At 49.7% G+C, this 25,940-nt stretch overlaps 2 protein-coding genes across 8 annotated transcripts in view; both read left to right on the top strand.

Moving 5' to 3' along the window:
- The window catches only part of TAF1 (TATA-box binding protein associated factor 1), a 33,715-nt gene extending 23,809 nt beyond the window's left edge, over positions 1-9,906 (top strand). For 2 of the 4 annotated variants that reach the window (XM_087727844.1, XM_087727843.1), the window contains exons 30-40: positions 606-673; positions 2,004-2,126; positions 2,646-2,738; positions 3,887-3,971; positions 4,690-4,757; positions 4,849-4,965; positions 6,537-6,662; positions 7,687-7,785; positions 8,034-8,184; positions 9,219-9,396; positions 9,486-9,906. In XM_087727844.1, coding sequence (XP_087583970.1) covers positions 606-673; positions 2,004-2,126; positions 2,646-2,738; positions 3,887-3,971; positions 4,690-4,757; positions 4,849-4,965; positions 6,537-6,662; positions 7,687-7,785; positions 8,034-8,184; positions 9,219-9,396; positions 9,486-9,711 — 1,334 coding nt within the window. In that variant the 3' untranslated portion in view covers positions 9,712-9,906. The remainder of the gene's footprint in view (positions 1-605; positions 674-2,003; positions 2,127-2,645; positions 2,739-3,886; positions 3,972-4,689; positions 4,758-4,848; positions 4,966-6,536; positions 6,663-7,686; positions 7,786-8,033; positions 8,185-9,218; positions 9,397-9,485) is intronic. The other 2 variants (XM_087727846.1, XM_087727845.1) reach the window with 1 other exon arrangement.
- Positions 9,907-10,535: 629 nt separating this feature from the next.
- Positions 10,536-25,844, top strand: OGT (O-linked N-acetylglucosamine (GlcNAc) transferase). 4 transcript variants are annotated; one of them, XM_014070867.2, is made up of 22 exons: positions 10,536-10,697; positions 13,105-13,255; positions 14,041-14,284; positions 14,926-14,994; positions 17,872-17,988; positions 18,768-18,847; positions 18,988-19,183; positions 19,309-19,452; positions 19,763-19,863; positions 19,959-20,112; positions 20,204-20,305; positions 20,393-20,572; positions 20,703-20,861; positions 21,417-21,506; positions 21,898-22,023; positions 22,576-22,746; positions 22,870-22,986; positions 23,142-23,309; positions 23,458-23,610; positions 23,724-23,976; positions 24,083-24,206; positions 24,310-25,844. In XM_014070867.2, exons 1-22 carry the CDS (start codon positions 10,661-10,663, stop codon positions 24,482-24,484), a joined length of 3,111 nt encoding a protein of 1,036 aa, XP_013926342.1. In that variant the 5' UTR covers positions 10,536-10,660; the 3' UTR covers positions 24,485-25,844. The 4 variants fall into 4 exon arrangements, with proteins under 4 accessions (XP_013926342.1, XP_013926340.1, XP_013926343.1 ...); XM_014070865.2 differs by having other exon boundaries at positions 13,075-13,255; XM_014070868.2 differs by having other exon boundaries at positions 10,537-10,697; positions 19,312-19,452.
- Positions 25,845-25,940: the final 96 nt, after the last annotated feature.

The following is a 25,940-nucleotide window of genomic DNA, read 5'->3' as shown; positions in this document are numbered from 1 at the left end:
CAAGAGCTGCTCGGTTGTTCATTGACTCTGCTCTTCCAGAAGCTCTGTGGGGGAGGGGGATTGGGCTTAATCTCTGTGACCCCCACATGGAGCCAAGGTGGCACAGTGGTTAAATGCAGCACTGCAGGCTACTGCTAGATCAGCAGGTCAGCGGTTCAAATCTCACCGGCTCAGGGTTGACTCAGCCTTCCATCCTTCCGAGGTGGGTAAAATGAGGACCCAGATTGTTGGGGGCAATATGCTGACTCTCTGTAAACCGCTTAGAGAGGCCTGAAAGGCCTATGAAGCGGTATATAAGTCTACTGCTATTGCTATTGCTATTGCTATCCATGCTCTCAGCTCTTGAGCCTCAGAGCCATCAATATTTCTTGCTATCAGTGGAGTAGGAATATCTGTTATTATAGTTTTCTTTCCGGTTCAATAAGACACTCACAAAGGAAGACTTGCTGTTTAACTATTGATTTTTCAAATTTCCTTTTGTTTCTACTACTATGAATATGCTAAACATTATGGCTATCCATGACAATACTATAAACGTAACCAAAGTGAGGAGGGTGGGGGCACTGGAAGCTTGCCTCAGTCTTATCTCTGCTTTATATTTGCAGGGCCAAAGCACTCCTTGACCCAGATTTCTCAGTCAATGTTGGACCTCTGTGACCAGAAACTGAAAGAGGCAAGTCTCGTGTGAAGGGAGAAAGAATGAATCTCTGAGCTGAGGCTTTAATTAAGCTTCATAATGCTGTTACTAAAGAGCTGATAAGCTTCAAGGAAGGCACTTGTAAATCACAGAAAGCCTGGGCACATTTGCTGCTTGCTGCTTCTAGGTCAAAGTGCCCACCTGGTGAAGTCTGGGCAAAGAGCTCAGCGTAGTGGGGGGCAAGCCTTGGGATACCTGTTGGAGACCGGGGGGGCACAGACATGGTATACGGAATGCTCCAACTTGATCTTGCTTGAAGTCAGCAAATTTTAATGCCATGCATTTTTTTCCCCAATTTAAAAGTATTCCCACAATTAAAAAGGAAAAGTGTACTGTGTGTCATTGAGACAGCGTTAAAAAAAAAAAGCTTTTGGGGGCATGGAAAAATCAGCCAAAATTTCTGGAAAATTTGAGGCTCCCATAATGAATGGGAGGCTTCAGTGCTTGAAAAAACCTACCGGTTGAAAAGCTATAGTGGAATAAGAAAAATTGGAAGTCTTGATGGTAAAATGGCCCAGGATACCTGCGAGACCAACTACTGCCACCGGTAGCCTCCCATCATCCAGTGCGATCCCACAGAGTTGGTCTCCTCAGGGTGCCGTCGGCCAGACAGTGTCGGCTAGCCACACCCAGGGGGAGACCCTTCTCTGTGGGAGCGCCTTCCCTCTTTAATGAGCTGCCCCCGGAGCTTCGCATAATCCCCGACCTCTAGTCCTTCCGACGCGCCCTAAAAAGTTGGCTTTTCCAGCAAGCCGGCCTGGCCTGAACAAAACAAGTCAAATTATTCATCATTGTTAATTTTAATCAAATTTTTTTAAAAAAATGTTATTGTCAATTCTAATTGAGTTTGTTTGGGATATTCTATTTAATTTCTTTTTAAGTTTAAGTTTAAGAGAGCCGAGGTGGCGCAGTGGTTAAATGCAGCACTGCAGGCTACTTCAGCTGACTGCAGTTCTGCAGTTCGGCTGTTCAAATCTCACCGGCTCAGGGTTGACTCAGCCTTCCATCCTTCCGAGGTGGGTAAAATGAGAACCCAGATTGTTGTTGGGGGGCAATATGCTGACTCTGTAAACCGCTTAGAGAGGGCTGAAAGCCCTATGAAGCGGTATATAAGTCTAATTGCTATTGCTATTGTATTATGTGTTTCTTTTAATGTTGTATGCCACCCTGAGTCCTTGGGAGAAGGGCGGCATATAAATCTAATAAACCAAACTTAAAATACTTTACAAAAAGTGAAGCTGGGATTGGTTCCAGGGATGTTGGTCTCCATTAACTCTTGCCTTCCTGAACCTCGATGTCATTTCAGAGAGAGGAAAAATTGGCTCGTTTGGAGAAGGCCATAAATCCCCTCCTGGACGATGACGACCAAGTAGCCTTCTCCTTTATTCTGGACAACATTGTCACCCAAAAGATGAAAGTGGTTCCTGATGTAAGTGTGCCTGTGGCAGGAGGAAGGGTGGGGCGCTTGGGAGATGTCGGGACGCAGAACCCCTGCTTCCCAGGAGACCCACTTCGGCTTCAGCCTTTTTCTCCTGAGCTGCGCTTGAGCAATGCCAAGGTGGCGCAGTGGTTAAATGCAGCACTGCAGGCTACTGCTAGATCAGCAGGTCAGCGGTTCAAATCTCACCGGCTCAGGGTTGACTCAGCCTTCCATCCTTCCGAGGTGGGTAAAATGAGGACCCAGATTGTTGGGGGCAATATGCTGACTCTCTGTAAACCGCTTAGAGAGGCCTGAAAGGCCTATGAAGCGGTATATAAGTCTACTGCTATTGCTATTGCTTCATGGGCAGCTAGAAAAAAACCAAACCATTCTTGCCCTGGAGCTTTCCTCCTCCCTCCCTTTCGGTGAGATGAGCACAGCAGGAATTAGGATCTCCCTTTTGCTTTCAACGGAGGTTTTGCAGAAGCTCTTCTTAATTTCTTTCTCCCTGTCCTCTTTTGCTTTCAGTCGTGGCCATTCCATCATCCTGTTAATAAGAAGTTTGTGCCAGATTACTACAAAGTCATTGTCAGCCCAATGGATCTGGAGACTATCCGCAAGGTATGTAGGTGTGTTTGGGAGAAGAGCCTTTTTTTTTTAAAAAAAATACATTTTTATTCTCTTTAAACAAAACAACACATACAAAACGAAGCAAGAAAAAGGGGGAAAAACCCCAACTTTCCTCCATTTCATCAAGCATGTCGTTTGTTTACAGGTTTTGGTGCATCAATTCTTAAGATTAAGAATAACATCACTGGTTTTGCATTAAACATAACTGAGTATTTCGCTGTCGTTGAGCATTGTGTGTTCAAATTACCATCAATATTCTTTAATTTGTAACAATCCTTGTTTCCTTGAATTCATAATTATCTATCAAATAACAATGAGTCTTTAAAGTATTATAATATCACCTATCTCCAAGGAAAAAAAGTGGAGATTAGAACAAAGAATTCCCATTAGTTTATAATATACATTCATATTTTCAATTGACCATAATGTCGCCAATCATCCAGAGAGGAGGAGGTACGGGAGAAGAGTCTTGTGGGGGGGGGGGGAGCTGAAGCCAAGAGCTGCCCTTGATCTGAAGGTCAAAAAAGGGCAGGGAGGGGGTTGCAAATTGGATCGGGAGAAGGCACGAGGGTTGCTCTCCTAAACCTCTGAAGGTCTCTCTTCCATATCTTCCTGGGTGTGTTGCCTCAGGTGGTGTTTAGAGTTTAGAGTTTTATTTCATTTGTATGCCGCCCTTTTCCCTAAGGGGACTCAGGGCGGCTCACAACTCAAAAAGGGAAGGGGGGGGGATACAAACAGTTTAACAAGAACACAAAACTATACATAGTTAAAAAGCACAACAATCATACCATTCGAGATAGGGGCAGCGAATCTTTAGCCCCAGGCCTGTCGGAACAGCCAGGTTTTAAGGGCTTTGTGGAAGGCCTGGAGGGTGGTGAGGGTACGAATCTCCACGGGGAGTTCTCGTTCCAGAGGGTCGGAGCAGCCACAGAGAAGGCTCTCCTCTGGGTAGTCGCCAGTCGACACTGGCTGGCGGATGGAATTCGGAGGAGGCCTAGTCTGTGGGATCTAATCGGTCTAGTGGAGGTAATTGGCAGCAGGCGGTCTCTCAAGTGGGAAATGGAAACACAGCAGGGGCAGTTAAGGGGCCTCTGAGGCCTTTGTGGGGGGTCTTCCTACAATCCACTGATTCCTTCCAGAATATCTCCAAGCACAAGTACCAGAACCGAGAAGTCTTCCTGGATGATGTGAACCTGATCCTTGGAAATAGTATCAAATACAATGGTAAGCTTTCTTTGGCAAGTGTAAGGCCAGCCTTGGAGGGGGGGTGCAATTCCTCCGCGGGTCGTTCATGAAGCCAATGAGGAAGGAACAATCAGACACGAATTCCCTTTCGGGACGAACCGACCCAGAACGAAGTCTGGGGGTCCTTTTTTATTGAGCATACACAAGGGAGGGGTGGATTCACATAGCCAATGGGGACCAATCATGATTGTGCAAGCTTACAGTATATGGTAACTCATTTACTTCCATGTAGACCTAAAGAATACTCATGGTCAATAATCTTTTATCATCGTGTAAACTTCCAATCCTTAATTAATGTTTGAGAGTTAAACAGTTGTAACCCCTGATTTAATCAAGCTTGTAATTAAGAGTCTGTGATTACTGATCTGCTTAGTGTTATTTACTAATTTACTTAATGCCTAGAGTTAACCAGTTTGCTTTACTGATTCCATCATATGGTTAATCATTGCTTCTATTCTATACGCGTTTCAGCATAGCTAATGTATGCCTGCGCGTATTGCAACAGGGGGGGGCGGGGACACACAAACACACACCGGAAAGTTTGCTTGACTGGAATAAGCCTGGGCCCAGCCCTGCAGGCTTGGGCCGAGAAGGGAGGAGGCCTTGTTGGCTGGCAGGGGTTGCCTAGCCTTCCCTGGCCCTGGAAAGCCAGTTCTCCCTTTGTTTGGAGGTCCCTTGATTGGGCTTTTCAATGCAGGGCCGGATAGCCAGTATACCAAAACAGCCCAGGAGATTGTGAACATCTGCTACCAGACCTTAGCGGAGGTAAGAGGCCCTGCTCTGAATCCATCAAGGGCTGCTTTCGGTTTGGCAGCCCCGCGGATGCTACTCTTTCTCTCACCCTTCCTTCCTTCAGTATGACGAGCACCTGACTCAGCTTGAAAAAGACATTTCGACTGCCAAAGAAGCAGCCTTGGAGGAGGCCGATCTGGAGAGCTTGGACCCCATGACTCCTGGGCCCTACACGCCGCAGGTGAGTCTGTTTGTTGACCAGAGAGAATGGGGTGGGTGGGGCTGCAGCTGTTCTCGATCTGGTCAGGTTTCTAGGTAACAGCTCAGCTCGACTCCTAGTCTTGTGGCCGGCCAGCGGAGCTGGCAACAGATTCGGACAGTGAGGAAGTTGGGGAGGAACCTGGGACAGTCCTGGAGTCCAGGGAAGCCTCTGATGATGGCTATGTGTGGGAGGCAGAGAGGGGGCCAGGGACGTATGCCAGTTATCAGCTGCCTTCAGAGTCAGGCATCAGTGAGGCAGAGGAACAGCTGGGGTCTTTTCCCAGTGTGCGCATGCGCAGAATTGCCAGATGAAGGGAAGAGTTAAAGAACAGGGGTCGACTTGGGAGTAAGGCCACAAGTGGACGATGAATGGCCCCTCCCAGAGGAAATAAAAGAGGAGCAAAAGGGGAGTGGAGTTTGCAGGAGACAATTAGTTCACTTAATTGGTTCGTGACTCTCTGAGACTCCTTGCCAGGTTTTGCCGATCTTGGCCTGGCAGCTCTCCAAGCCAGAGAAGGTCTGTGACAGTAAATCCTCCCTGGAAAGACTTTTGCTGGATGTGAATGAGCAGAACTCACAGTCAATTACCAGTTACTTGGATAAAAGGGTTTTTTTGTCGGGACCAGGAGTTTGCTCCATGTTCTCAGGAAGCCTCGGTCAGAACACCTAGCTCAGGAGATGCTTGGTGGAGAGAAAGCCAGGATGGATTTTAATTGACTCGTACCTATGGGGGTTGAGCTGGCAGGGGGGAGGGATCCCAGAACCGTTTTCCATTCCAAGGAGATCCTGTTCAGTTGTAAACCATTGCTGGTTCTTCCGGATCTTTCCCTGCCTCCTTGTCCTGCCTTCAGTTCCTGCCAGGATTGTCCATCGAGTGAGAAAACACTCACGTAGAAGACCCATTAGATCAGTGTTTCTCAACCTTAGCAACTTGAAGATGTCCGGACTTCAAGTCCCAGAATTCCCCAGCCAGCATTCGCTGGCTGGGGAATTCTGGGAGTTGAAGTCCAAACATCTTCAAGTTGCTAAGGTTGAGAAACACTGCATTAGACGATCCACCAGCTCTCTCGGGGTCTTCCCAGGCTTTCTCCAGCTCTCTGGTCGGGATCGGAGGTGATGCAGCTGCTAGAAAGCCTGACCGAAAGGCTGCACTGGTTCCAAAGGCTGTTTTCAGCCAAGGCTTCAAAAGCAAAATAGAAAAAGGTCATCCAAGCAGTGAACGATAACCAATAGGGATGAACGCAGCAAGGATTCTCTGCTTGTCCTTGATGAACGCAGCAAGGATTCTCTGCTTGTCCTTCACTGGGAATGTGGGTCAGTAAGGGAGAAGCCATCATTTTCACTCTTCTTGCAGAGAGGCAGGAAGCCCTGGGCATTCGCACTTTCCCTGAATAGCACACTCTGGGCTCCAGCCTCTCACAGTCTAGAGTGCTTGGTTCAGCATGGCTAAGAGAAAGGGAGGGGGGAGCTCGTTTCCGGAAGCCCCTCGGGAAGCTGGCCTCTCACCTGCACTCCCGTGACTCCGATTTCCTCCTTTCAAACGCCCTGCAGCCGCCCGATTTGTATGACACCAACACCTCGCTCAGTATGTCCCGGGATGCCTCCGTCTACCAAGATGAGAGCAACCTGTCTGCCATGGACACGCCCACCACGACGCCCGAAAAGCAGTCCGCACAGGTCAGAAACGCACCCGAGGATTCTGCAGGAAAAGGCAGGGGCGCTGGCTGCCAAAAGGAAGAGTAGCTTTTAACCACAGGAGCTGCGGGTCGAGGGAAGATACGTTGGAACAGGGCACGGCACAGTAAGGGCCATAGTTTCCGTCTCGTTCCCGGCCAAAGAGCTCTTTTGCAAAAGGCCTCGTTTGCTCCGATGATAATTTCTGGGAATGATGCATGCAACCATCTCTTGGCTTTGAAAAGCCTTTCGAAGGTATTCCGCTGTTTGGAGCAGCCGGGAAAAGAAATGATAGAAAGAGGCGAGGAATCCCCATTATTGTTACTTCACTCGTGCCTCGCCTTTGGGCTCCAAGCTCACATTAAGTGAGGGACGTTTCTGAAGATCCAGAAACTTTGGCAATGCCAAGAGTATTGCTCCTTCCCTGGTTTCATTTAAGTGTGAAAAGACACGAGCCAGACATGCAGAGGGCCGTTTGAATCCTTGTTGTAGTGAATGGAAAATAATGGGGGAAAAGCATTCCTTGGGAAAGAGAATAATGTAGCCTAGCTAACCTGGGACAAACATGTTTTTTTCCTGGTATGGTTCTTTTTTAATGTGTTGGGTGTAATCATATGAGGCAGAGAAAGCAGAGAGGGAAAGTTGAGAAGGAGGAATGGGGAGGACATGTTCCTCGGGGCCTTTAGCGGGGGTTCACTTAGATGTGGGGTTTGTCAGCTGCCCCAAAAGGTTGGTTTCTTCCGGTCCAGGGAGGGCAGTTGTGTCTCTAGGCCCCTGCAAGGCTGGGGAAGAGAAAGCGGGTGCCCAGAGTGCTCTGTGCTTTGGGGCCCGCTGCTCAGCTAGTCTAAAGGGTAAATCCCCACAGAGCACAGGCAGGCATTGGCCTGGTGGAGGCAGCAGAACAAGGGCAGCCAGGAAGTGCCCCCCTACCCTGGTAGCTTGGCTGGCCTGCTTTAAAGGCATCTGTGTCTCCCCACCCCGTGCCTGCTCCTTCCTCAGTGGCGTTATCTCTGTGTTCCTCACTCAGATGCCGCGGGGCCAAGGTAGGCTGGGCGAGGAAGACTCTGACGTAGATATTGAAGGGTTGGATGAGGATGAGGATGGGAAACCTAAGACTCCAGCCCCAGTGAGTATCCGTGAACCCACCTGTAGCTCACCTGTTGGCTTCTGCTCTCATGGCAGAAGCTGGGGCAGTGCAGGGCCCTCCTCCGGAGTGATCCTATCAGCAGCGGATGGAATGCTAGCCAAAGCGATCAGTTTTTAGGAAAGAGCTGGCGTTGCCGGCGCGCCGTGTCCGTGGGAAGGAAGCCAGGCGTCCTCTGGCTGTGCTTCGGCTCCTGACCGCCTCTTCTCCTTCCTGCTCTCCCGTGACAGGAAGCGGAGGACGTGGATGGGGACCTGGCCGATGAGGAAGAAGGCTTGGTTCAGCAGCCTCAGGCCAGCGTGCTCTATGAAGATTTGCTCATGTCAGATGGGGAGGACGACGACGGCAGCGATGAGGAGGAAGGCGATAATCCCTTTTCGTGTGAGTTCTGGAAAGGGCAGGAACGGTGGCACCCTTGTTTATTGTATATACTCCCGAGTTCCAGAGAGAAAGATCTGGGAAGGCATCCTCCCTCCTCCTTTCTGAGTTTCTCCCCAGAGACACACGAGTGGGTTGGATCTGAGCCTGGGGTAGAACTGGGGAGGGGGGAGAACGCAGCCTAAAAAGGGGATGCCGATTTGAGCACAGGGAGTTTTCTTTGGGTCAGATAAGTTTGGAAATAGCAATAGCAGTAGACTTATATACCGCTTCATAGGCCTTTCAGGCCTCTCTAAGCGGTTTACAGAGAGTCAGCATATTGCCCCCAACAATCTGGGTCCTCATTTTACCCACCTCGGAAGGATGGAAGGCTGAGTCAACCCTGAGCCGGTGAGATTTGAACCGCTGACCTGCTGATCTAGCAGTAGCCTGCAGTGCTGCATTTAACCACTGCGCCACCTTGGCTTCACTGCCTTCCTGGCCCAGGGACTTAGGAAAGGAGGTGGGAGGGAGAGTCTCCGACACATGGTGAAAAACAAAGGGGCAGATTAGATAAATGGAGAAAAGAGAGGGCCTGTGAATTGGAAGGAGAATAGGACAGTCACCATGGGAGCAATTGGGGAAATGCTTTGTTTATTTACCGTTAAGATGTTTATACCACCCAGTAATTGATGCTCTCTGTAAAACGATAATATAAACAGTACTGAATGTGGGAAAACATTAAGTACTGTTTATTGAAGTGGTTCCAACGCTTAACCATCTTTTTTCTGATGTTTTTGGTTCTGTTGATTCGAGTCATGGCATTGTGCCTGGCAGCCTTTGGGGAAATGCACAACTCTGCTGAAGTCTTTGTTTCTTTGTGGTGGTGGTGGTGGTGTTGCTTTACCTGATTTTGAAGGCCAGCCCATTCATTAGTGAGATGGTGCGGGGGAAGGGAATGTTCCAGAAGCCCCCAGCAGTGATGGGGAAAGAGAACCTGTATGCTGGCAAGCGAGGTACAGACGGCATCAGAGTGACTCTTGGGTTGTGTCTCCTAGCTATTCAGCTTAGCGAGAGTGGGAGCGATTCTGATGTGGAGCCCAGCGCAGTTCGGCCTAAGCAGCCTCACGTCCTGCAAGAGAACACGCGGATGGGCATGGACAACGAGGAGAGCATGATGTCCTACGAGGGAGCTGGAGAAGAGGCCTCTCATGCCATGGAAGACAGCAACGCCAGGTGAGGAGGGCAGCCCCACCGTTCGGCGGGAGACTCCCAACGGTGCGGCTTCCTTTGACACGAAGGGACCCTTCTTGTTTCTTTTCCAGTTACGGGAGCTACGAGGAGCCAGGCCCAAAGTCCAACACGCGAGATGCCAGTTTTAGTAGCCTGGGCGGGTACGAGTTCTCCGAAGAGGAGGAGGAGGAGGAAGAGGAGGAAGGGCAGCGATGCGGCCCCAGCGTCCTCAGCCAGGTCCATCTGTCGGAGGACGAGGACGACAGCGAGGACTTCCACTCCATAGCGGGAGACAGCGATCTGGATTCGGATGAGTGAGGGCGGCCTGGCGAGGAGGAGGCAGCGGCTTTCTCGGACTCTCGCTCTCCCTCCGGCCTCTGAAGGACAGGAGTCCCTGGGCAGGAAGGGGGGGGGGAGCCGCCACTGCCCCTCCTGTGGCCCTGGACATGTGGCCCGCTGGCCTCCCTGGGAAGGCAGCACCACTTAAAGGGCTTCCCTGGACCTAAGTTATTGGGGGGGGGGAGGGAGTGAGCAGCATGTGGACATTTTTTCCCCCAATTGTAAATAAATCTTTTTCTGGAACGTCCCGGGGCCTCTTGCTTTCGGGGAGGGGGGGATGAGGCTCGGGGTGGGTGGGAGGGAGGGACCCAGCTGCGAAGGAGAGGCTGCTTTTGGGAGAAAAGGGGGATAAGCACCAATGCACCCAGCCCCCCCCCCCCCCCACAATCTCCATGGAGGAGAGGCAGCCATTTTGCGCCCCGTCGGAGGGGGAGCCCCGCCCCCTTGCGGCGCCCTTTCCCCCCCCCCACTGTGTCGCAATCGAGTTCCCGCCCTTTTTCCTCCGCGGTCGCCCCGCCCCTCCCGGCCCCACTCCATAAAGGAGGGAGCGCTCGCCGCCGGCCAGCTACCGCGCATGCGTTCTGCGCAGTGAAGCGTCCAGCGGAGGAATTACGGACGGAGACGGTGCCCGAGGAAGAAAGAGCTGCGTTTCTACTTTGAGGCCCTTTGGGAGAGCGAAAGGATCGCGCGGCGCCCTTCCCGTAAACCTCTCCCCTGCGGGAGGGAGCCAAATTTCCTCTCCACCACCACCACGAGTCCAGGGGCTATTTCGTAGTGGGAGACGAAAGAAGTGCCGGCGAGGCGCTTCACTCAGGCGCCGTCTACTTGCGCCGCCGCCGCCGCCATTTCGGGAGCCGCAGCCTGAGGAGAGACGCGAGGGAGCCGGCGGGGACCGAGGCGGATTGCCAGCGAGGCGGTTATCGGAGCCATGGCGGCGTCCGTGGGCAACGTGGCCGACAGCACAGGTACCTGTCGCCGAGCCCGCGCCTCCCGCCATTCGAGGGCTGGGCAGCGTCGCCTGGGCTCCGCAGCGCCGTCGGCGGTTCCGAGGAGGCCTCTGTCTGGGCGGCAGGCCCGTGAGGGGTGGGGAAATGGGTGCCGTCCTTGCCTCAAGGGCCGCGGCTCCTCCGCAGCAGCCGCCGGGAGGGGGAATCCTTGGGCCTCGGGACAGCCGGCGTTTTTCCCCCAGGTGCGGCCGGGAGCACGTGGGGGCTCCTCGGGCCTCAGCTGAAAAGCCTCCCGACGGCCTCGCAGAAAGACAAGCGTTGTGGGCCCGCCGGCTTTTCCAGAGGGGGGGGGGCAAGTGCGGGACCCCCGCGTGCACATGCGCAGTTGGTCCGTGCGGTGTTTTCTCCCCCCGCTAGTTCTGCGGCCGCCCCGCAAAGGCGCCCTGCAGCCTTTGGGGCTCCCTCGCTGCACAGCTCCCTTCCCAACAAAATGGTGGTTGTGGTTTGATGGTGGCCGGAGGACTGCTCTTCTCCCCGGAGGGACGGTCGGTTGCGACTCGTAGCAGGCTCGGGCCCTCGTGGGGTGGGGGTTGTTTTCAGAGCCGAAGGATCGTCCCTTCCTTCCCCTCGGGGGTGGCTATCCAGGGCAGCGGCTGTTAGCTAAAACCCTTGGGGCTGGGGCCCGCTTAGAGGCCATGTGCGGCTAATAGATAAAGGATACGTGCCAGGCCAGTTTGGCTTCTTACGATAAGCGAAACGAATTCATGTAGGAACATAATGCACGCAAATAAAAACAATGGCATGCTGTGTGATTTTTCATGTTTCAAATAATATAACCACAATTGAAATTTCCTAATTCGTCTCTAAAGATTACCTTGCCGTCTTACCTGTGAGAAAAGGGGAAATCCATCTCTCCCTCCCGCAGATGAATAACCTTTCTCATAACACTTTTAAAAATTTAGCTTGCGTGGCAAGGGGATAAAGAATAACCCTTGTGTTTGAGGTGTTTGTATTCGGTTCCTACTTCATTGTTATAGGCTAGTGAAATGCTGTGGATGTTTTTCTTCCTAGGGTTTCTGGATGAATTTTTAATGTACAGAATCTTATTGCTGCATTGCATAATGGTATAAGGTGGTTTTTAAGTGGCTAAAGAGTTGAAGACAGTTTAGAATTATCCAAGAAATTCATCTTGGCCAAGTGACTTTTACCCCCCTTTTAAACCAGGTTTATATTCTGGGTAGTGGGATAAATCACTTTGGGCAAGGTTATAAATTTCAGATGAAAAACAGCTAAAAGGAAAAGAATTGGTCTCTTTCCTATACAATTTCTCTGTGGGCCCCAGTATTAAGCAACCCCTGGTCCATTGAGGGCTGTCATAATCTCTCTTTTTTTTTAAAGTGTGTTTTTTTTTAAAAAAAAAGATGCCATTGAAATTGCAGCATTGCAATTTTTTTTTAAAGTGGGGGCATTCTGATTCCCTGGTTTATTTGCTAACTTACCATCTTGATGGAAAATTACAGAGAAGTGTTGTGCAAGCTTTTATGAGGCTGTTTGCAAAGCTTGTGCAAATCTTTCTTTTCTTCTCTGAAGATAACATCTTTGAATTCAGCTTTTCATCAAACTACTTCGCTTATTTACTATTTATAGTACAGTAGTTTGTGATAAATAATTCACTAGTTCATAACAGTTTGTCAGACTTGAATTAATTTTAGGCATTGTTTCATTCAGTGTTTTAATTTTCAAGGATATTAGAAAAATCTGATTTCCTAGTCCAGCAAATGTTGGGTTTCATTATCTCCCCTCATGATTTTATTGGGGAGAGAATATTGCTCTGGAGCTGACAACATGATGAACACACAGGAAAACCAGTGGTCTATAGCTTTCTCTGAACAAAGTCTGAAGGTCTTCTCAGCAACGTTAAGTTTATTTGGCAGATAACAGTACCTGCTGTATGCCACCATTTCATTGCATGGAATCACGTTTTTATTTTCTTACATGGAACATTTTGATTTCAACATTAAGACTTGGGCTGAATGATGGTATATTTCTAACATTGGCCTGTTTAAAAAAAGTGCCCCTGAAAGATTGCCACGAAACCTAAAACAGGCAGGTCATGGCTGAGGTACAGCTAAAGATGCTAAGATTTTGGGGGGGGGGGGCGTTATTAGTGAAGAAAAGGATCAACATATTTGAAACCTGACAATTACCATCATTCATCATTAAGTTAGAAAGTCCTATGTGTCTGTCTTTAATCATCAAATACCCCTTGGATGTTGACATTTCATCTTTTAATTTCTACACCATTGTTTACCCATTTTTATTATCCATTGCTTATCCATTTTCTAACTTTTTGTTTTCCTCCCCCTCTCCCCTGAATGTTTTGGTGATTCTTCAGAACCAACGAAACGTATGCTTTCCTTCCAAGGCTTAGCGGAGTTGGCTCACCGGGAGTATCAAGCTGGAGATTTTGAAGCAGCCGAGAGGCACTGCATGCAACTTTGGCGCCAAGAGCCTGACAACACGGGGGTGCTCTTACTGCTCTCCTCCATTCACTTCCAGTGCCGCAGGCTGGACAGGTAAGGAAGGTGGCGCCTTTCTGCCCATTGCTTAGGGCACTGCTTAGAAAGACAGGCTCTTGGCACCGGGATGGCATTCTGATGCTCCCACGCAACTCTCCCAAAAGGTTTCTGCATTGTTTAAATTTGACAGAATATTTCAAAATATACTAAGTATGCAGTAAGCTTCATTGCAAGTACATCCTACCTTCAAGTAAAATTTCTGGTAACATGACAGAATTAGAAAACAGCAAGTAGTGTTGAACTGAAGGAGAATGTTTCTGAACCAGCCACAATACAGTATTAAAAAGACATGTCGTTATTATATTAGCAGTCCTTGGTTCTTAAGGCTGTGCATATGAGCATTGCTGCTGCAGTAATTGTGGAGAAAAGAGACTGAAGACATTGTGCCCTATCTCAGGACTCTAGATTAAGGCAGCTTTGGTTTATTGTTCTCTTCAGCAAGGATGCCTGAGGTAAAAACCCAGCTTCTCTGTCCATCTCCAGAGCTCACTCACTCGAAGCAATAAGATTAACATTGGCTTCCGTGGAAGAAGTGAATGTGTGCAGCCTGTCACAGCTACCCAATTGTGCAGCCCCCGGGGGTCAAAAGATTGGACTGATGAGTGGCAGTTCACTGTGACCACCTGCAGGCATTTTTTTTAATCCACAATTAAAATGACCTTTTCAAATGTTGAACTTGGATTCTGTTGATAGTTCTTGAAACTGCCAAGGATCCAGTGAATAATTGCTACTTTGATAAAGGCACCTTAAATCTTTTGCTTTGTGTACTTTTTCTTCTCCAGATCTGCTCACTTCAGCACTTTGGCGATCAAGCAGAATCCCTTATTGGCAGAAGCCTACTCCAACCTGGGAAATGTGTACAAGGAACGTGGACAGCTGCAGGAGGCCATTGAACACTACCGGCATGCTCTTCGCCTCAAGCCAGACTTCATTGATGGATACATTAACCTCGCTGCTGCTTTGGTAGCTGCAGGAGACATGGAAGGGGCAGTGCAGGCCTACGTTTCTGCCCTGCAGTACAACCCTGTGAGTAGAGATGGTGCCAATCCCCCGGAAAAGCTTTTCTCTCCAGATTGGAAAGGCCCTTCAAGGTTGCACCTGAAGGCCACTTACTGCTGTGTGGGTGACAGTGCGCTTAAGGCTGCTCTGGGGGGGACCATTGGTCTTTGTGTGAAGCAGCGTGTGTGCTGCCCTTGAGAGGCAGCCCTTGGGTAACAGCTCCTGTCCATCCTGTTGGGAGAATTGGCATTTGGACAAGTTTCTATTTGCTATCCTGCCCTGCTGCTTGCTTGAGCGGCTTCTTCTCACCTTCTGCAAGGATGGGTGCCGTCCATTAATTTGGGCATCCTTCCCACCCTTCCCGTAATCCCATGCTTCCTAGTAACGGTGCCCAGCATTTTCTCAGTTGCCAGTAAATCCCAACACGTCGTGCATGAGCTGAATTATCCAGCAGGGTAATTTTTATAGAGATGTGTTGTTTGCAGACTTGCTTTTTGATTCCAACTGACTTCTTCTAGTCCTCCCCTTTACAGAAAATTATTAAAAGCACCCTAGAAGCTTTGCTGATTAAGGTGTTTTTTTATTATTGCCTTAGTCTCATTTTCCATTTCTGATCTCTTGATCTGGACCGGCTGTGCTGGTGGTGACAGAACCCATTTGCTTTTCAGGACTTGTACTGTGTGCGTAGTGACCTGGGGAATCTACTCAAAGCCCTGGGTCGCTTGGAAGAAGCCAAGGTAGGTGTTCTGTAGAATCAGTCTTTTGACCTGTTGTGAACGCTTGCACCAAGTCTTCCATTCTCCGCTGACCTCCAAGAGTCCCAAGACGTGGCTGAAAGCTGAAGGCTCTGAATTGCCCCAGAGTAGTGGCAGGGCAAGATATGGCATGCCCTTGTTAACCCTTGCTTTAAGGCGAGAGATTGAACACTGAGTCTTGCTGCAGAACTAGACTATCCATTATGGTGAAGTGACTGGCAGGGGCGCCACTACTCTCTGATCTGGAAATAACATGGGTCCCAAACTGAGGCTTGCCTGCTGATGCCAAGCCAGTGACTTAGTCCGTGCTTCCTGTGAATGCTCTTCTAAAGTCCTTTGTGGCTTGTAAGTGTAGAAGAACCTTATCAAATGTTACCCTATGAATATGGCATTAAAGAGATTCTTTAACCCTCCCCCTCCCCCTGCCCCCCCACATGGTTTCATGGAAGAAAGGCTAGCAAACAGCATTGTTGCAGTTGGGTTCTTCGAAACAATCTTGGTTTTTGCCCAAATGTTGAGTAAAGGTGTTGGTTTGCTTGGAAAATGACCTGATCAAAGAAAAACTTGCTACATTTAAGTGGAAAGGTGGCTTCTAGCAGTCTGGTTTCCAACCAAGAATTTGAACACTAGGATGGGTTTCGAGGCTCTTGGCATGACAAAAAAAAACTTAGAATGCAAAAAAAAAAAAAAAGGAAAAGAACAACGGGGAATTGTCTTGTTACAAGCCACCTTACGCATTTGCGCAGCAGGGGTGAGGAGTGTGGAGGAACCAGAAGGACCTCCGCGGCAGTCCTTCGCTTCAAGCCCCGCGCGCACGCTACCAAGTGGAGTGTATGGAGAGTAGCTGTCCGGCTGACTGCTGTGCCTCTGGGCGGGGGAGGGGATTTGGCTTGCCCAAAGGGCCGGCGGTTGGGCCTTGCAAGCTGGGCCATGGAGCTGCCCTGGGAACGGATGCTGGTGGGCGTGAAATGTCTTTTTGAGAAGACCAGCCGTGCTCAGCCCGTCGGCTGGACAGCTAACGTGAACTGCACTTCACTGCAGCTTTTAGTGTGACTGGTATAGGTCAAGACACTGCGCCCGCCTTAGGTTGCTGACCTCTTTATTTCAGAGCTTGGAGACACCTAGTTTCAAAGTGTGACTCTGTTTCTGTGAGAATTCCAGTAAAAAAGGGCAAGATAACGGGAGACGTCAAGATAATACACATACTTGAAATAAATTGCAATGTATTTCTTTGCCTGTCAGTGCATTTGTAAGATCAAACCAGCAAGAGTATTTGCTATTTCAAGTAAAATGTTAAGTTTTGTGGAAATTTCAGAGCCTTTCTTCCAACTGCCCTGCTGTTTGCAGTTTCCCCGATTAACCCCTTCCCGTCTGCATGTCTCCCATGTTACAGAAAACTGTCCTGAACCCTTGTGTTAGACATATCCAGAGATTTTCAATTGCTTTGTTGAACTTTTTACTAATGATCTTGTTTTATTTTCTCTCTTGTTTTTGGTTTTTCACCATTGATATTGTATTTAGAAGGTTTCAGGTGGGTGAAACCTCCTATTCCATGCGTAAGGTGCCTCGCTGAAGGGAGCTCGAGGCCTGGATCTAGGGCAGACACACTCCTCCTCCTCCTCTTCCAGCAAGGAACGCACCGAAAACTCACATGAGAAATATGGTAACGGGTTTGTAACTGCCACAGCAAAACCATTTGCCTCCATGCCTGAATCTTCTGTCTTGTGGCTTCAGAAACAGTTTAAGTATTTAATGTACAACAAGTAATGTTAGAGAATATATTATAGTCCTAGCCACAATTCTTTCAAAGATATATTGTAAAAGTAAATTAAAGATGTAAAAAAAAAAAATTGGAGTTACTCTAGTTAAAGCTTCTAACTCTTCCTGGTTGTTCATTTTTTTTCCTTTTTCTTCTTTGTTTGGATTGCAGCGTTCTGCTCTTCTGATGATGCTGCGCTGTGATCCTGCAGTAGCGCAAAGGCTGCGCAGCGGAAATGCGCCTTGCGTGCGATTGTGCCCTTGTGAATGGTTGATCAGATATGGTTCATCTCTAACTGCGTGGCTTCCCAAGCCCTGGGCTGTAGGATTTTCGATGCAATTGGCTTTGCAAATTCATTCGGATTTCAGACACAAATTGAACACTTGACAGTTTTCACAGGGGCCTCTCTGGTAGATTAATCAGTCTGGCTGGCCGTTCACAGTCTCCGGGGCCGTTCTACACAGTGCAGTTTGCAGCGATAGCGCAGCGGCGCGCTGTTAGGGAGCGCTTGCGGCGTCTTGCGCTTGCATTGCAGGGACCTGAACCTTTGGGCAAACCTGGTATTTGAGGTTTTGGAAGCTGAAGGGCGGCGCTGAGATGTGGAGAGAAAGGAAGAGCCCTGGAGTTGGAAAGAGGCTGTTCCCTTAAAGGCACCCGTTGCATGTGCTGCCTGTTTTTCGGTAGCTCCTTTGGAAAGGCCTGGTTAAGCGTCTCTCAGCTGCTTTAGATGCTTTCTCCTCCACTTGCTTCCCAAGCCACTGTGTTAAAAGTTGCGTCTGCAGTCGATGCTTGCTGTGGATTTCACAGGGATGCGGTGACCCTGGAGGGTCAGGGAGGGAGGGACTGGGAATTTCCTGGGCTGACTAAGGGTTGTGATGCGCGGATCAGTCTTAACTGAGGATGGTGGGTTTGCCCTCGGGTTTTGGTTTGCGCCAGCGCAGGATCAGCCAGCTGTTTACAACCCTTTAGTTTTGGCGCAAGCAAGCCTATACTGCAGGATCACTTTTGGGGGGTTGGAGAAGATATACTAACGATGTTTTTCTCCATTTTCTTTGTGCAATTATTCCCTCCCCCTTGTATCTATCTTTGACCCTTCCAAGGCCTGTTATTTGAAGGCAATTGAAACGCAACCCAATTTTGCAGTTGCCTGGAGTAACCTTGGCTGTGTGTTCAATGCTCAAGGAGAAATCTGGCTGGCCATTCATCACTTTGAAAAGGTAACTGTTTGGGAGTGTTAACATTCCATTTTCAAAATGCTTAAGGGTGGGGCGGGGGGGGGGAGGCTGGCTTCCTGGGACAAAAATCAGGGTTGTGTACTTAAAGGCTGTCTGTTTTCCCTCAAAACTGATGGCCTTTTGGAACTCCTGGATTTTTATTACTTCCAAACTTTGGGAAAGAATGAAGGAGAGGGAGGCCTCTGGTGTGGTCATCACAATAGAAAAGGGTGATGGGTGGGTGAAGTTTTAAGGATGGCTGTGCTGTTGTTTCATGTAAAATATACATTGGGGGAACCAACCTTATTCCCTCCCTCATTGATGTGAGCTTGTGTCTCGGGATATGCTGCCCCAAGGAGTGAGCATATGTGTTGTCAACATCCTTGGCAAAACTTGCACCCTTTCCTGGGCCCTCATGGTAGCCATTTGTTCTCGGGAAAATGGTCATGAGAAAGTACAATAAAACTCTTTGGAACAGGCGTGGGCTCCTATCAGTGAGTCTTAACCAGAGACCCCCCAGGGAAGATGGAGCTGCTTTAAGGAGGTGCCAACCACTGCGGAGTAGAACTTGTTCAGTTTATTAGCTTTGGATTTCAATCCCAGCATATCTTTACTGTCCTGTATATACACATGTAGTCATCTAAGCTGGTAAATTGGAGAGAGGAGATGAAAGCGAGTTCCCAGGGACCTTCAAATGTGATTTCAGTGTTACCTTTGCTTCAGTGGGAAGCAGAGTCAGCTGGTCTAAAGCTGATCTCTTGTGCTTCTTTAAACTTTCTAAGGCTGTGACCCTTGACCCAAACTTCTTGGATGCTTACATCAATCTGGGGAATGTCCTGAAGGAAGCCCGGATATTTGACAGGTAACCCAACAAAACCAATCCTTCCCAGTCTAGGGCTGGGTTTTCCCTCCCCCTGGGGCTGACGGCGGTGGGCCAAGGGAGGCTTTCGTACAATGCTCCCTGAGGATCATCACCTTCATTTCTGGCCTCTCTCGTTTTAGGGCGGTCGCAGCCTACCTGAGAGCCTTGAGCCTCAGTCCAAACCATGCAGTTGTGCACGGTAACCTGGCCTGCGTCTATTACGAACAGGGGCTGATCGACCTGGCCATAGACACCTACAAGCGAGCCATTGAGTTGCAGCCGCACTTCCCCGATGCTTACTGCAACCTGGCCAACGCCCTTAAGGAGAAAGGCAGCGTAAGAGACCGTTTCACTAGCCAGGGTGGGCCTGGTTGCATCACAGAAGTTTTGGCTCCGGTTTTGAACGAGTGTGGTCCTTCTCTCTTTTTTAAAAATACTAAATTTTGTGTTATCTGTGTCAGCAGGTTGCTGAAGCAGAGGAATGCTACAACACAGCCCTTCGCCTGTGTCCCACTCACGCAGATTCCCTCAATAACCTAGCAAACATCAAGCGGGAACAAGGAAATATCGAGGAGGCTGTTCGCCTGTACCGTAAAGCTCTTGAGGTCAGCTTGTCAATCATTATCCATGACAGTCAGCCTCAGACCTTCCTTTTAATTTGGTAGCGATGAATTGTAGAAATAAAGGCTGAGAATGTCATCTTGAGAAAGGAGGGAGATTATTCTCTATAATTTTGAATACCTCTTGGAAAGGATTACACTTTGCTTGTTTCTACGGGGCTTCTGCTGGGAGATTGAAAATCCCTCTCCTCTCACCTGGCCAGTTAGTACAGGAAGAGAAGGATCAGAGAGCAGGAGAGATCGAAGGGACAGTGGGGTTTTCTCGGAAGAACTAAGGCCATCTCATTTCCTGCAGGTTTTCCCAGAATTTGCAGCCGCCCATTCCAATTTAGCAAGCGTTCTCCAGCAGCAGGGAAAGCTGCAGGAGGCACTCATGCATTACAAGGAAGCCATCAGGTAAGGCTTTAAACATTTGGAATGGCTGGGAATTGGCCAGGATTCCTCGGCTGTGGACAGTGCCCTTCCTTACAACCCGCTTTCCTGTGATTTAGAATCAGCCCCACGTTTGCCGATGCCTACTCCAACATGGGGAACACCTTAAAGGAGATGCAGGATGTCCAGGGAGCTCTGCAGTGCTACACACGGGCCATCCAGATAAACCCTGCCTTTGCCGATGCCCATAGCAACCTGGCTTCCATCCACAAGGTAGGTCTGGCCTGGCCCAGGTCAGCTCTGCTAGCTCTGGTGGCGGCAAGCAGCTGTCCTCACGTAGCTCCTCCTCTTCCTCTTCCTCCAGGATTCAGGGAACATACCGGAGGCCATTGCTTCATACCGCACTGCTCTGAAACTGAAGCCCGACTTCCCTGACGCCTACTGCAATTTGGCCCACTGTTTGCAGGTAAGGGGACTCGGTTGTATTCTTGGGGAACCGGGGCGGCTTTTCTGAATTTGCAAGCTACACAGGCAGCTGCTTTTTCTTTTTAAGATTGTTTGTGACTGGACCGATTATGACGAACGAATGAAGAAGCTGGTTACCATAGTTGCTGATCAGCTGGAGAAGAACCGTCTGCCTTCCGTCCACCCTCATCACAGCATGCTCTACCCGCTGTCTCATAACTTCCGAAAGGCTATTGCGGAACGACATGGAAATCTCTGCCTGGACAAGGTGGGTTCATCCCTCAAGAACTTGGCAGCATTCACTCCTTTCGAAGACACGGGCTTGGAAGGATTTGGGGGGGGGGGTTGTCCCCTTTTTAATGCACTATAAGTAGTGCTGTTTTTTTTTCCCTTGCCAGATCAACGTGCTTCACAAGCCCCCCTATGAACATCCGAAGGAGTTGAAGGCCAGCGAAGGCCGGCTCCGTGTGGGCTACGTCAGCTCTGACTTTGGGAATCACCCCACATCGCACCTCATGCAGTCAATCCCAGGCATGCACAACCCGGAGAAATTTGAGGTAAGGGGCCTTTTGAGGAAGTGGACACCTTGCTTGACTGACGGGATGCCCTGACCTGCAGTGGTGGGTTGCACCCTTTATAAATGCAGCCCTCTTTGATGGCGTGGTGTGGGAAGCAGCCTCGGGGGGTCCTGTGTAACGTTCCTGTGGTTCGTCCATGAGGCCAATGTGGAGAAAAGACAGGACACGATCTTTCTCGGGATGGAGCGACCCAGATTGGGGGTCTGAGAGCCCCTTTTATTGAGATAGGACAAAGGCAGGAGGAGCAATAGCATGTGGTTAAAAACAGCCTGTAAAAGTACAATTTCTAACCTACTGCTCAGGGAAGTTCTGTCTATATATGGTCAAATCCTGGGCGTCATTGATAGGGCACATCTCAGGATGTTATGTTATGAACTATCAGGATGTTATGGGGTTTTAGGAGTTTGTTTTCTCCTGTGTGGTTCAGCGTGGCTCTGCATGCCCTGATATGAACTGGGCCATGGGTGACCACTACGCCTACACAAGGAACTATATTACAACAGTCCTGAGCATTGCAGTGTTGCTCCCTTCTAGGTGTTTTGCTATGCGCTGAGCCCTGACGATGGCACAAACTTCCGAGTAAAAGTGATGGCTGAAGCAAATCATTTCATTGATTTATCTCAGGTAAGAGTGACTCCCAAGATGCAGACTTTCTGAATGTCGGGGCCTGAGCATGGGAAGCTTCATAGAATAGCATGGCTTTGTGGTAAAGATGGCACGGCATTGTCTTCAGCTTGAGAGGAAAATGACAACAGAATATGAAGGACAAATCATGCACTCTACTAGTTTAACGACCATGGCGATTAAAGGCCACACTCTGGCATTCAGAATAACTGGCCCATGTTTCTGCTTGGAGATTTAGAAGTTGCAGCAGAATCTGTGACGCCGTCTTGAATCTCTTATTTTTGGAAACAAAAGTGAAAGGTTGCCCTGATCTCTCTCAGTCCATAAATGTGGGGTTGCCATTCAAAGCGGAAAGATGGCTTAGCGGCATGTTTTAATTTTGGCTCCCTAGGTTCCGTGCAATGGGAAAGCCGCCGATCGCATCCACCAGGACGGCATACATATCCTCATTAACATGAACGGCTACACCAAGGGAGCCCGGAACGAGCTGTTTGCCCTCAGGCCAGCACCAATCCAGGTAACTCAATCGCTTCAGATGCTTCTGATCAAACATGATAGTGGGCTTCTTTCTGTGGAAATTGCCTTCTACTTCCTTCAGACTTTTTTTTTGTACAAGTGGCAGGCGAATTTTATCCAGACTATTTTACAAAGGAATAACAATTGCTTTGGTGCGTGATTAAAAATTGCTTGTCCTGCCTTGATGTTGGGTCACGGGAATGGTCCAAATTTTGTTTACAAATAGACCGTTTCAGTCTTCAGATTGCTTCCCATACAGAGATTATGCAGATGATTTATCTGGTATATTTAAGACTATCTAAATAGGTTTTTTTAAAAAAACGTCTGCTCTTAGTTATCCATTAAATACATGAGCAGAAGTTTTTTTTTCCCCTCACAACCAGCCATGAAAACTTCTTTCAGAAAATTTCAGGAGACAACACAGAGCTGATAGTTTTCATGGCTGGTTATGAGAATTGCTATTTTGTGAATATAAACACTTGACTGTTCTTTCAGGACATGGTTGGGGTTGTGGGTGACGTTGACCCCCGACACATTTTATCTTCACTTCTAGGCTATGTGGCTGGGCTATCCAGGGACCAGCGGCGCCTTATTCATGGATTACATCATCACAGACAAAGAAACTTCACCCATAGAAGTAGCTGAGCAGTACTCCGAAAAGATGGCTTACATGCCCAATACATTCTTCATTGGAGATCACGCAAACATGTTCCCACATCTGAAGGTACCGTGTGGAGTTCAGCGAGCAAGGCTAGAATCGGCCCAGCTTTGTTTCTCTCAGAGTTTCCTCTGAAGTTCAGAGAAGCCCCAATTTCCAGCCTTCTCAAAAGCATTTCTTTTCTTTCAGAAAAAAGCAGTTATTGACTTCAAATCGAACGGGCATATTTATGATAACCGAATTGTTCTGAATGGCATTGACCTCAAGGCCTTCCTGGACAGCCTACCTGATGTAAAGATAGTAAAGGTGAGAAGGCATGAACATCTTGGAGAAGGTTGCACATGGGGAACTGAAAAGGCTAACCTTCAAGGAAAGGGGGTGCAAGTTGGACTGGCTAGATTTTACGCTTCGCTGCTTCCTCTTCCTGAAAACAAACGGGGTTTGCCTCCCTTGGCTTCTAGATGAAGTGCCCTGACGGAGGAGACAACGCAGACAGCAGTGCTGCTCTCAGCATGCCCGTCATCCCCATGAATACCATTGCGGAAGCTGTGATTGATATGATAAACCGTGGACAAATCCAAATAACAATAAACGGATTCAGCATTAGCAATGGATTAGCAACCACCCAGGTGAAAATCTCTTTTGTCTCCTGTTTTGGGATTCTGGGGCTCCTCCAGTTGAGGGTCTTGAATGGGGAAGGAGGGAGGGAGGGAGGGGAAGGCAGTAGAAGAGGCCCCGTGGCTCAAGAGCCCCCCCTGAGGAAAGGCTTCCCTTTAGATCAACAACAAAGCTGCAACTGGAGAGGAGGTTCCACGCACCATCATTGTCACCACTCGATCCCAGTATGGGCTGCCTGAGGATTCGGTTGTCTATTGCAACTTCAACCAGCTTTATAAGATCGACCCGGCCACTCTGCAAATGTGGGCTAACGTGAGTAATTGGCTGTGGTCTCTCGGGGCCCTTTTTAAAACGGGGACTGGAGGATGGGAGTTTTTTCTAGGTCATGTTGCACCTGCCTAACCCTTTGCCGTTCCTGCCTTCAGATCCTGAAGCGAGTTCCAAACAGTGTTTTATGGCTGTTGCGATTCCCAGCCGTGGGGGAGCCAAATATCCAGCAGTACGCTCAGAACATGGGCCTGCCCCAGAGCCGCATCATCTTCTCCCCCGTTGCCCCCAAAGAAGAGCACGTGAGGAGGGGCCAACTGGCCGATGTCTGCCTTGACACTCCTCTTTGTAACGGCCATACCACAGGGATGGACGTGCTCTGGGCTGGGACGCCAATGGTCACGATGCCAGGTAAGGGGGGGAGGAGGGGCTCTTCCTATCCAGCCCCTTCCTCACTATGTCAAGAAAGCGCCCTGTGGCTGAGCAGCTGTGAGCCCCTCTTGCCTTTTGCCTCCAGGAGAGACGCTGGCGTCCCGGGTGGCAGCCTCCCAGCTGACGTGCCTGGGCTGCCTTGAGCTCATCGCAAAGAGTCGGCAGGAATACGAAGACATTGCGGTGAAACTTGGAACGGACCTAGAATAGTGAGTGTTGCCTCAGAGAGGCCCCAAATAGTTTTGAGGAAGAAGGGGAGAGTTTCTGAGGGGTGGGCTTCTGACCATTGGGGGGTTTGTTCTCCCCCTGCAGCCTGAAGAAGATTCGTGGCAAGGTCTGGAAGCAGAGAATATCCAGCCCCCTGTTCAACACCAAGCAGTACACGATGGAGTTGGAGCGGCTTTATCTCCAGATGTGGGAGCACTGTGCAGCTGGCAACAAGCCGGAGCACATCGTCAATTCCCTGGAGAGTGGCGAATCTGCCTAGGCCGCCCGGCCGTGTGTGGAAGCTGCCAGGAGGCCCCCTGGGCAGAGGCCACCAACAGGGACTTCGCCCTCTGCTTCCTTCCCCTGCCTGGCACTCCTAGCAGAAAGGATCTGTGGCTGGGACTGGAGAGCGCAGCCGGACTTTCCTCCTCCTGCATGACGGAAGAGCTGGGGCTGCCTATCCTGGCCCCGAAGCATTTGCCGCTCTGCCAGGCCCCGGTGGGGGGCGTCTTTGGGCTGGCCTTCACAAGGAAAGGACAGCCAAGCAGGCAGCTGCCGTTTCACGGATGGATTCAGTTTCCCTAGGCGTTAGATCTCCCCTCGTGGATTGGAACTGGAGCATTATTATTTTTTAAGGATTGGTTTTCGGGTATTCCTGTTGGTACTCGTGTGGGTCTTGACGAGGTTCCCGGCCAACTTGAGTGGCTCCCTCCCTCCCTGGGAATCTCTTCTGCTGGCGAAGCTTTTTTACGGGTTTTATAAACCACTTGAGCCAACATCGGCCTCCTTCATGTCTCGACACGCCTCTTAGGATCTTCTTGTGTGCTGTCTTGACTCCTGCCGGGGGGGGCTTTTTCGAAAGCCGCCTCTTGTCGGTTCCCTTCGGAACGACGACACGCTTCTCTGTAGGAAAGATTTAAACTGAATTGGAAACGAGGTCTCCCCATCTTTCTCTGCGGAGAAAGCCCAGCCTGGTGCCAAATGCTTATCCTTATCAGGAAAAATAAATTATGTATGGAGATATGCAGGCGTAGGCCAGGCTTGGAAAATAAAGCTCTGGTTTAACCAGGTTGGCCCAAGGATGGGGGGGACCAGCCCTCCTCCCCCCCCCCCAAAGCAATTATGTGCAGGGCTGCTGGCCTCTCTTGACTTCAGCAGAAATGCAACCCCAGGTAAGTATAGATTCCCTTTGCAGGGTCTGCCTCCAGACCACCTGCCCCACCCAGGGAGATGCTTGAAAGGCAGCATTGGACAGGCAGGAAAAAACTACACCCCCCCCCCCACTTAACCTGCTCTCTGCCTGCAATTAAGTGCTGCATGGGGGGGGGGGCTTGATGGCTCCCTAGGGTGCTGGTGCCCCTTTATTATTCCCACTGCTGCTTAAGTGGCTCCAAAGAGGGCTTTTATTTCTGCTGGGAGACCCCCCCTCACCCCATGCAGCGCCTGTCCTGGTGTGGGCAGAGACCTCCCAAGGCCTGCCTGGTTGTTTTTTTTGGGGGGGGGCAGATCCGGAAGGAAAGGGGTGTGTCCCGACGAGCCCCTCCGAGGGGAGGGGAGGAAAAGCGGTTGGGACTGCTTGCTCGTGTAACCAGCTTTTGTGTCCGGATGAGTGTCTGACAAATACAGATGAAATCACTGGTCTCCGTCTCTGCCTCTTTTCTTCTTGGGGGGGGGGGACGGGGGGGTCACGGGAGGCGGGGAGTCCGGTTGGGGGCGGGCCGGCTTTGGGAAGGGCG

The sequence above is a fragment of the Thamnophis sirtalis genome, unplaced genomic scaffold, assembly GCF_051295495.1.
Source record: "Thamnophis sirtalis isolate CommonGarterSnake01/CBP01778 unplaced genomic scaffold, rThaSir2_p1.2 scaffold_13, whole genome shotgun sequence".
Classification (NCBI taxonomy): Eukaryota; Metazoa; Chordata; class Lepidosauria; order Squamata; family Natricidae; genus Thamnophis; species Thamnophis sirtalis.
The sequence above is the reverse complement of the archived record's forward strand: the minus strand, read 5'-3'. Positions and strand labels throughout refer to the sequence as shown.

Coding starts and splice junctions, on each gene's coding strand:
- OGT (XM_014070865.2), top strand. CDS start 10,661: ATGGCGGCGTCCGTGGGCAACGTGGCCGACAGCACAG. Junction 14,285..14,925: donor CTGCCCTGCAGTACAACCCT/GTGAGTAGAGAT, acceptor TTTGCTTTTCAG/GACTTGTACTGTGTGCGTAG. Junction 19,184..19,308: donor CCCTTAAGGAGAAAGGCAGC/GTAAGAGACCGT, acceptor TATCTGTGTCAG/CAGGTTGCTGAAGCAGAGGA.